The sequence below is a fragment of the Mus caroli genome, chromosome 9 (genome assembly GCF_900094665.2).
Source record: "Mus caroli chromosome 9, CAROLI_EIJ_v1.1, whole genome shotgun sequence".
Taxonomy (NCBI): Eukaryota; Metazoa; Chordata; class Mammalia; order Rodentia; family Muridae; genus Mus; species Mus caroli.
In genome coordinates this window covers 46,285,459-46,296,100 of record NC_034578.1, presented here as the reverse complement: position 1 = coordinate 46,296,100, position 10,642 = coordinate 46,285,459, and the positions used below count along the sequence as shown (strand labels likewise).

Sequence of the window (10,642 nt, the reverse complement as noted above, 5' to 3'; positions counted from 1 at the left end):
TCTCTCCCTGTGTGCACTTTATCATCTCATCATCTTCCTGCGGTCCTCCCCAGAGTGGGTGTTTTTATAACGTTCAGTTTATTAATCTTCAATTTATGAGTCATGCTTATAGTATTTAAGTCTGTCCTCACAGGTTTTTGTTTTGTTTTGTTGCTTCTGCCTTACCCTAGGCCAGAAACGTTTCCTTATAGGGTCAGATGCAATGATTGGAGGTACAATCTCAATGCTTGGGAGACAGAGGCAAGGGGGTCATGAGTTCAAGGTCAGCCTTGTTTCCATATGAGCTCAAGATCAGTAGAACACATCTCCTCCCCTCCCCNGTTCCATTTTAAAGTCTTTAACAGTTTTGTTTCTTTCACGTTTTTGGCTGTTCCCCTCCCCTCCCCTCTTCTCTCCTCCCCTGCTTCTCCCCTCCCTTCTCCTCCCCTGCTCCTCCCCTCTCTTCTTCTCCTTTTCTCCTCACTATGGAGCATCTGCCTTAGCTTGGTGAATGCATTCATTCCTTTACAGTGACCAGTCATCCCCTCAGCATCCAAGCTGACGTTGGAGCCTGTCAGAACATGCCCAACAAGCCTTCTGAAACACGTTTGCAGAGTGGAAAACGGAGACAGACTGGGGAACTTCCCTTTATGCAAATAACTTGTCCTGGTTTAAAGAAAGTCTCCATTGGCTTTCAGCTATGACAGAACTGCCGGGTCACTGCACTGACTCTAGGGGGCGCGTGGGTGCTCAACCTTTGTGACCATATACTCAGGAATGCTGACATTTTCTAGAGTTCACCCAAAGACATTGTCCGGCATGACTAAAGAACACATGCACTATAGTTGCTATAGGCAAATGCTGCCATTTGCCCCATGCTCAAGTTCTCTGTGGAGGGGTAGCAGGAAGATACGAATCAGCCTGCTCCCACTTAACATTGGGCCACAATGCCAGGCCAGCCTCTCCTGCTGTGATCTGACTTCCAGCTGCAAGCACAGCTCTGGCCCTCCCTAACTCTGCTAGGCTGAGCTAGCTGGGACTGAGGAAGAAAAAGCTACCTGAGAGGGGCATGCCCTCTTCCAGGACCAGGTCTTTTCCTCCCTTCTGCAGCCTCGGGCTCTGGGCTGGCTGGGTTTCCGCACCTTGGCAGAAGAAGAAGGAGGGAGGACTGGCTCACCTCATCATTCCCACCCTCCCAGACCTGAAGAGCAGGAAGCAGAGGCTCTTGGAGCCACCCAGCTTGCTGCCAGAATAAGGTGAGGTGCAGAAGCACAGGGGAGTATATAGTGCCACACAGAGCCAGGAGGCTTCTGAACCCCATGGCAGTCGGTCCCTTGGAGCAGCAGCTGGGCAGCCTCACCGTCTTCAAGAGTGATGATTTTGAGGAAGAATGGCACCTAGTAGCCAGTGGTGGCTTCAGCAAGGTGTTCCAGGCGAGGCACAAGCGCTGGAGGACTCAGTATGCCATCAAGTGCTCCCCGTGCCTCCGGAAGGAAACCACCAGGTAGCTGATGGCCCACTTCCACAGAGCAGAGACTGAGGTAGAACAAGTTTTTGGCCTAGGGAGCTCAGAGGAAAGGGATAAACTGGGGTTGGGGTTTACTGTCCAGGTGCTTTTAAATGAGCCCTGTGATCTGAATTTCCTCAGAAGAGGTTCTTTCTCTGAACCTGAAATAAATAGGCAAACAATGCGTGCTTGTTGGCATCCTAAGAAGTCAACCGTGAGTAGGAATTGACTTGCAAAATTTCCTTTGTTGGCCTGGCCTCTCAACCTTACTTTGCCTCCTTCTGGATATATAATGAAGCTTGGACACTGCTCTTTACTCCATCTTTTCAGGGTAGCATTGAGCTTTCCAAGAAATGTGACACTTGGCTCAGTGACCTGTAATGTGTCACCTTCTCTTTTTCCATGCCACCAACTGTAGGCTAAAGGGGCTGCGAGGCTAGACGTTGCCCCAGTAGAAACCAACAGGAAGCTGATGCCACACTGCTGGCCTTCCACAGGGGATTAACTGTGGCAGAGCCCAGGTCACTTGCCAGTTAACGTAAGTCCTGCTGGGAAGTCAAGTCCATCACCCATGCTATCTGTCTGCTTTAGATCCTGGCTGTCAGAGTTTATGCTACAGCCTCTTCTTTGTTAGCACCTCTGGCCTTATTGTGTGTTGTGTGTTCCTGCTATGTGCTTCCTCTTACAGCCAGGAATGAGACATTCCGAGATGTTAGGCCTGAGTATGAAAACATGTGTGCCATAGCACCTCTTGGGGCATCAACTGGACACACAATGGTGCTTACTTAGATGTTATTTATTGTGTTTACTGTGATTTGATCACACACACACACACACACACACACACACACACACACACACACAAGAGAAGCTTTTGCATTAGTTCTTTTCTCTGCCTAGAGGACTCTTAGCTCTGGAATGTTAGGTTTATCCAAACCATGTATAGTCTTTGAAATAAAGAATGCAAGGAAAGCTGGTGAGCTGACTCAGCAAATAAAGGCATTGGCTGCCAAGCTAGATGACCTGAGTTTGACCCCCAGGACCCACATGGTAGAAGGAGAGAATGGGCTCCTGCAAGTTATCCTGTGACTTACACACACACACACACACACACACACACACACACACATGAATGGTGACACATGTGCATTCACACACACATGCACACAAGGAAATATGTTTTTAACAAATAGCATGAGAAAGTGGATGGTGTTGACCTGCCTGTCTGTGATTGTGATTAAAAACTACAGCCAGCTTTCCTTCCCTAGCTCTTAAGACTCATTGAGTATTGAGGAATTCGTTGAGTGTAGCTAGTGGATGTTATTGTGGATGGCTGTCTTTGGAGCTTTGTGATTATTGCTTTATTAGCTCCCCCATCCATCCATCCATCCATCCATCCATCCATCCATCCATCCATCCATCCATCCATCCACTTGATGAAGAATAATTGCTCTTTACTAAGTGCAAAGCACAATAATGGCCCCTGGGAGGAAATAATGAGTGAAGCAGACATGTTACCACTCTATGGATCTTGCAGCTCAGAGGAAAGATGTTAAGCACAATCTGAATGCACTCCTGTGACACAGGCAGGAAACAAATCGTGTGTAGTCCTCTGAGCTCTTCCTGACAAAGGTTTGCCTGAGATCAGAAAACCTCCCCCTGAGAAAGTTACCCTGGAGCTAAAATGTGAAGAAAGAGTGTGACTTAAGTAGGTGAGGAGAAAGTTTGCACGAATGGGACATATAAAGGCCCTGTGAAGGAGGGGCATGGTGTGTGAAGAGATAAGAAAAAGGCCTTGCAGCTAGAACTGACAATGTGAAGGAGCAGGGGAAAGCCACTGAAGGGTTTGCAACCGGGCTGCTCAACAAGTGTGGACAGGAATCAACCAGATGTGCAGTTTAGGGAATGGACTAGATGGGAGAATGGATGCTGTCCTTGTTAAGAGACTTAAATCTTCAGGCCAGCGATGATGGAGACCCAGAATGTAGTGCTGGTAGTAGAGATAGAGGGAAAGGAATGGTGTTGAGGAGTGACATGGCCTTGTGCTAGTTGACTGTGGGAGGCAAACCAAAGAAGGCTGCTGAGGTCTACACACTTCCTGGAATGCCAGAGGAAGACAGGACCCACCAGGATGTCACTCGATGACAATGGGAACTTCAGTCCGACTAGTGTTTGGCACATAGTTATTATCAAATGGATATTTGTTGAATGATGGCCTTGGTAGAAAAAAAAGACCAGGTTTGTGGAAGTTCACATACGCTAAGCAAAAGAGAGCCTTCAATCAAAAAGAGTTTACAAGGGTAAGCATATGCTACAATTAATATTCACATGCTGTGTGTTTTAGGTTCTAAACCCAAACTGAATGTTTGAGGCCCTGCCCTCACGGGGCTTAGATTCTAATGAAGGAAACAACGAGCAATTGAGCAAGTACAGTTTCTATTTATAGCCGTAAGGGCTACTAGACATTTTCTCAGCTGGTTAAGAATAAGGAGAATTGAGTAGTGGGATCTCCTAAGAATACATTTGATCTAGAAATATTAATCTGTGGGCCATCTGCATGTGTGGGCGTCGGAAGGAATAGAGTTGAGGTTGTGTTGCCAATTATACAGGCTTGTTTCTGAAATACTCACTAATTAAGACAACCCAAGTTGTCTTTGGAGCAGATGAATGAGCAGGCTATGTGGTTCTGTGAGAGAAGGTGTCTTGGCAGAGGAGACAACACATGCAGAGTTCTTGGAGTGGCAACACACTCTGCACATGGGCAGAGAGAGAGAGAGGGATGGGTTAGGAAGTGATGAGATCAGAGAGTGTTGACGGGGTGAGGGTGAGGAGATTACAAGGACCTTTGTCAGGATTTAAGAGACCCTTGTTTTCAATGCTGAGGGAGAAGAAGGCCACCAGATGCACAGACCCACCCACCTGGATCAGAGCAGGCACCAGACCCACCTGGATCTAGAGTTTCACGTGATTGTGAGCCACTTCACGTGGATGCTAGAATCAGAACTTGGATACCCTGTAAGAAAGTATGCATGCTTAATTGAGAAACCATCTCTCTATTCCCTACTATGTACATTTAATATTTAAAAGTATTTGGGGCAACAGCAGAAAGGCCATTTAGGAGGCTTGGGTTCAGAGGTAAAGGGTAAATGGCAGAGGTGGACAGAAGTAGCCAGATACTTGCTGAATGTCAGTGATGGAGTTGGTGGTGAGAATGAGATAAAGATGAATCCAGGACCGGTATGGGGCCTGGAGGATGGGAAGCATACTGGCTGAGATGCATAAGGCTAAAGGAGAAGACAGTCTTATGGGGAGACTGAGAGACAAGCTTCTGACATGTGCAGATTCAAAGCACCAAATGTCTGATTGGAGATGGTGATGGTGAGCAGAGAAAGTAGGATACAGGGTAGGATGAGTAGAGCATCTGAGATGAGCACAAGATCCAAGCATTCTAAATTAGGCAAGGAGACAGAGAAGGAGAGCACAGAGACTGCAGGAGAGATGCAGGAGAAAGTGGACATGACCATAATAAGAGAAAAGTTGTTGGAACTGTCTGCTGGGGCAATGGAAGCCGAGGCCAGAGAGACAGAAACCTACCAAAGAAGTTGATGTGGCTGGGAGCTGTGTGGAGCAGTTACTATTATTCCCATTCTGCAGGTTCAAACTGAGGCTCAGAGAATCCTCAAGTGGAAGAACTAAACCGTGAGGGCAGCACAGCGTTACCTAAAGTCCCAGTAATTTGTCTGCCTCAGGGCCGACATTATTTTATTTTCTATACACCCAAGAAAGAGAGAGTGGACAGTGAAAACACCCCAGAGCTGTCTGGTATAGCAGAGAAGGGATAGAGGAGGCTAGCCCTGCAGTCGCCAGCTTCTCAGATGTCTGGAGAGTGGTAGCTGTTCCTAGAGGCCAGACCCCATGACGAGTTTCCCAGGGTGACCCTGAGAGCACGTGTCAGGATCACCCCACTGCAGCATTAACACAGCTTTTTAAAATGTCATTCCTCCTTAATCCCTATCCCCTCAATCCCCAGTCTCTTGCAATTTGCATATTTACAGTTCTGTGGGCACACACAGTGCAATGAGCAAGAGGACCTGCCGTGTGTCTTTTACGGGCTTCCCCTTCGGTCCTGATTTCAGTTCATTCTCACAAAGATGTATTGTGCAGTGCATGGCAATGTGTGTGTGTGTGGGGGGGAGGCAAAGAGTACTAATTATAGTTCATCCATAACACAGACTACTCTACTTTCCATTAAAGACCGTGCTTCAGGAGAAAAACAGTGCAGGCAAGTGATAGAACATAGAAAAAGAGAGACTCCTGGAAAAACGTCATAAAAGAACACACTAAAATGTTTGCCAAGGCCAACTCTGCAAGGTTTCTCTCTCTCTCTCTCTCTCTTTTTTATAGCTGTCTGCATCTCCTAGGTTTTCTACAAGGTGCATATATTATTTTCATAATCAAAATGGTAACAGATGCTATTTTAAAATAGAATCAGGAAGCATAATTCTGGTCTTCCAAGGGTTTGAAAGCAGCTGCTAGGGAAGATGAACATGTAAGCAAGTGGGCAGGATAAATGGTAGGTTGTGTTCGTTTTGTGAATGGCTCTGCAGAATAGATAGACACCCAAGCCTGCAAACATCTCACCCTTTCATGGATAACTGCTTGAACCCCAGGCCTGGCTGCCTGCTGACACTCTTACACGCCTCTCACATTTCTTCCACTATCTTGGGAGCTCCTGAGGTTTCTCTGGGCCTAGTTAGCTTGTAGCATGCTGCATTCGTGCATTTTGCCACATGCCCTGGTAATTCCTGTTCCCTCTTCCTCCATCTCATTCCTGGCTCTCCACAGCTCTGAGGTGAGTTGCCTCTTTGAAGAAGCAGTCAAAATGGAGAAGATTAAGTTTCAACACATCGTGTCCATCTATGGGGTCTGTAAGCAGCCCCTGGGCATTGTGATGGAGTTCATGGCCAGTGGTTCCCTGGAGAAGACACTACCTACCCACAGCCTCTGCTGGCCACTCAAACTCCGCATCATCCACGAGACCAGCTTGGCCATGAACTTCCTCCACAGCATTAAGCCACCCCTGCTCCACCTGGACCTTAAGCCAGGCAACATCCTGCTGGACAACAACATGCATGTCAAGGTGAGGGCCCTAACGATGTACGCTAGACCTCTTCCATATAGCAGGATTGTCTATGTTCCAATCATTGAACCAGCCAAGAACTTGAGTCATTTTTCTTTGTTTGAATAAATAGTGAACACAGGGGTTAAGTCTGAAACAGAGATGGATGAGTAGACAACTTTGGGACAGGAGACAGGAGCTGTGATGTCCACAATGCTCTCTGGGCCACACTTCTTTTGTTTGTTTGTTTGTTTGTTTTGTTTGTTGTTGTTGTTATTGTTGTTTTGTTTTTAAAAACAGGATTTCTCTGTGTAGCCATGGATGTCCTGGAACTCACTTTGTAGACCAAGCTGGCCTCAAACTCAGAAATCCGCCTGCTGGGCCACACTTCTAAAACTGATAGAATAACCTCTTCCCCTCATGTTCTTTGTCTGAGGAAGGAATGTGTATAAAGGAGATTTTTAGTAAGTGGTGATGGCCTTTTGCTTCAGCGCTCAAACCTTCAATAATATTTTTTATGCCATCGATACCTTTGTACATTTTCTTCCCCCACCCTCTCTTCATCTAGCAAAGTCCTAATCATGTCTCAGCCCAATTAATCGTCACCTCCTTGGGGAGACCTTTCTTGATCTCCCTATCAGGGCCTCTTATATCCTCTAGTTACACCTTTGGGTCTTCATTTTCTGACCCTAGTTGCAATGTATATGGGCATTCTACAAAACTTGTTTTTCAGCTTATGCAAAGTTGTAGAGGCAGCAGGTAAGAGGTCTCAAGCATGAGTGAGATATGTTTTTAATGCATATGTATATGCTATGTGACTACAGAGCCATCATGAGAGTATGGGATTTACAGAGGTATCTCAATACCTGATCTCATTGTTCCCTAATGGATGACAGTCTGACAGGCTAGAAGCAGAGGATAAACAGATTGGTGTGAGTGTTTCAGGATTCATGGAAATGTGAAGAACAAGGATTGAAGATGTATAGATTCCCAGCCTACAGATGAGAAAACCGAGGTCTGTGAACATGAATGACCAATTCAAGATCATCTAGGTAGTGGTCAGTAGAGTTGAGAGCCAGTGAAGTTGAAAACCACATGTCCTATATTAAAACAGGATATACTGACAGTGGCAGTGAGTGGGAAGTGGGCCACAGATGGCTTCTAGAAGGTGTCTGTTGCAGCCTTGTCCTTGACATCTGTCCTGCTTTCTCCCAGATTTCAGATTTTGGCCTGTCCAAGTGGATGGAGCAGTCAACCCAGAAGCAGTACATTGAGAGATCAGCTCTGAGGGGGACACTCAGCTACATCCCTCCTGAAATGTTCCTGGAGAATAGCAAGGCTCCGGGGCCTGAATATGATGTGTACAGGTGAGTGGGCAGCTGGGTTCTGTGTCATGTGGCAGGTTGCTACCCTGGCTGGATCCCTACTGCTAACAGGCAGGGTAGAATAAGGACTGAGCCTGGTTCCTCCAAGTGTTGATGAACCCCAGGCCTGGGAAAGATGAGGGGGACCTGGAGACACTTTACCTGGGATTGTAGAGACTGTGGGGCCTCATGGCTAAAAATTATGGCTACTAGACCAAGGAGACTGTGGGGTGCCCCTGGCTAGGGATCATGGATACTAGACTAAGTCTCTCTGCTACTATATTCCCCACTGCAGCTTTGCAATTGTCATCTGGGAGATTCTCACTCAGAAGAAACCCTATGCAGGTAACATGATCATGGTCTACACCTATGGGAGGTTGAGGTTGGAGAACACAGGACAATGTGTGAACCGCAGTATGAGCTCTTATGGATTTCCACCTTACTCTGCTCCCTCTGTCCCCAAGTGCTAAAACTTCTGAAATAGTGAGCAAGCATCAGCCTTGACCTCGCTTCAAGACATTAACACTCAAGCCACTACACTTTACAGTGTGGAAGGCCAAAGCCTTTCTCTGGGCCTGTTTGTCTCTTCTTCTGCCTTTGCACAGAGAAAGGATGCAGGAATCATCTTGAGTCTTTGCTAGAACTGGACCGGTGACAAAGCTGCTCAGTTGGAGCCTCAGCTAGGTCCTAGACTCAACTGTCTACTCACTGAACATGTATAGGACACCCACTGCATTCCTATCCTGTTAGGATCCTCCCAGCTTCCACCCACTTGCCAGTCATATGACCACACTACCTGACCCTTCTCTTACAGGGCTCAATATGATGACTATTATCATCCGGGTAGCTGCAGGCATGAGGCCCTCCTTGCAGGATGTCTCTGCTGAGTGGCCAGAGGAGGTACATCAAATGGTGAACCTGATGAAGCGCTGTTGGGACCAAGACCCTAAGAAGAGGCCATGCTTCCTAAGTATCTGCTCACTACTCCCTACCCAGGAACTAGAAGGGGAGAGACAAAGACAACCTTCTCCTGAGACACATGCAGAGACACCCTTGGCATTAGAGCTCAAAATGATATATAAGACATCTTCAGGGTGGGGCTGGGAGACAGGTTCTCTGAGCTACACAGCTGAGGATAGACTTTGTTAGACAGTGTTCTCTGTGTGCCTAAGGGAGGTAGAGTCAGCAAGTAGAAACCATAGCATCTGACCCAGTCCTGCCACTGAGCTCTATAGCTGTCTCCGGGGACTTTCAATACTGTAGAATCTATAAAGTCATAGGTTGAGTGGAATGAGGCTATTTGATCCTCTAGGGTTAACACGCAGAGGGGTGAACATCTTAGAGATCCTTGCCTTCTTTTTCTGTGAAAAAAGGCTTACCTTCAGAGGGTCACCAAGTTGTCAAGTGTACCCCAGCTATGTCAAGAGTGGGCTCAGTTTCCAGTGTCATTGTGGGCAAATGGAAACGCACATAAACCTAGGAATGTGTTTAAGGGAATATGAGAAACATCAGAATATCTGAAATGTAGTAAGTACCATTGAGCTTGTCTGTTTCCTATTTCCCCTACCCTTACTTCTTGTGGAGCAGATGTGACCATCGAGACAGACATGCTACTGTCCCTGTTCCAGAGCCCCGTGACAGACCCTGGGTGTGAAGCCCTGACCCGGAAGGTGTCTTGCAAGCCATCGCTGAGCCAGCCCCACAAGGTGGATTTGACAGGCTAGGCGCGTCACTGTGGGGATACTGGAAGCCACTGTGTGACATCTATGGTCTCTCGATAGCCTGAGAGTGAATATACAAAGGCCACTTGATTGCTCAGGGTGGTGTGGGAACCATAAGCGAAGCTAGCCCATACTTTCTAATCCAGGGAGACTAGCTGGAAGTCTCCAGTATCCATAGGGGAAGAAACCTTCCCTTATTTACCCAACTGTTCTCTAAAGGCCATGGGTGCTATGGCTCAGAGTCCCTGGGAAGGACCTTATCCTAAGCTGTCACAGTTGGATGTCAACATCATTCTTCAAGTCTCCTGTTTCTACTCTGATATGGGAACTGGCAGGGACTATCAGGGGTTCCAGAGATCTACCTTGAAGTCTCTAAATGAAGGCAAAGCCTCAGAACTCCTCTGCTTAGTGATTTCTTCTGTACATGTACTGGTGGGGCAGAGGTATAGGAAGATCTCCCAGGAAGGGCAGGATGTCAATTTGGAAGGAGGAAGGGCAGGGAGGACCAGAGCTGATCTCTGATGATCCACCCTGCACATTACTTTGCAGGTCAGCAAGGAGGTCAACCAGGAGATTGCAGACAGTGGTGAGTCTGTAGTGCTGAGAAGGGACCGAAGACTCCACATGGATGAAAGGATGTAATCCATTCTCCTAACTCATTTTCCTTGTCCCCCCTCTCTCTCAGGCTTTACACATAAGGGGTGGCTCAGAAAAACCCAGACTCTTGGAGTTCTGGGTCAGTTTCCCCTTCATGGTTGTTCTCTTAAGAGAGTAGTCTCCCTGTGTCTGCCCTGAGAGATAGAACACTGGCTCTGAGTACTGTCTTTTTGTTACACTTATTTGAAAGAAGAGAAAAGAGAAGAGAAGAGAAGAGAAGAGAAGAGAAGAGAAGAGAAGAGAAGAGAAGAGAAGAGAAGAGAAGAGAAGAGAAGAGAAGAGAAGAGAAGAGGAG

At 47.0% G+C, this 10,642-nt stretch overlaps 1 protein-coding gene across 2 annotated transcripts in view; it reads left to right on the top strand.

Moving 5' to 3' along the window:
- The first annotated feature begins 1,238 nt into the window (after nucleotides 1–1,238).
- Nucleotides 1,239–10,642, top strand: part of Ankk1 (ankyrin repeat and kinase domain containing 1) — an 11,794-nt gene continuing 2,390 nt past the window's right edge. Inside the window, exons 1-7 of one of the 2 annotated variants that reach the window (XM_021172150.1) lie at nucleotides 1,239–1,483; nucleotides 6,332–6,626; nucleotides 7,821–7,972; nucleotides 8,265–8,314; nucleotides 8,784–8,939; nucleotides 9,557–9,675; nucleotides 10,240–10,276. In XM_021172150.1, coding sequence (XP_021027809.1) covers nucleotides 1,299–1,483; nucleotides 6,332–6,626; nucleotides 7,821–7,972; nucleotides 8,265–8,314; nucleotides 8,784–8,939; nucleotides 9,557–9,675; nucleotides 10,240–10,276 — 994 coding nt within the window. In that variant the 5' untranslated portion in view covers nucleotides 1,239–1,298. The remainder of the gene's footprint in view (nucleotides 1,484–6,331; nucleotides 6,627–7,820; nucleotides 7,973–8,264; nucleotides 8,315–8,783; nucleotides 8,940–9,556; nucleotides 9,676–10,239; nucleotides 10,277–10,642) is intronic. The other variant, XM_021172149.1, reaches the window with a different exon arrangement.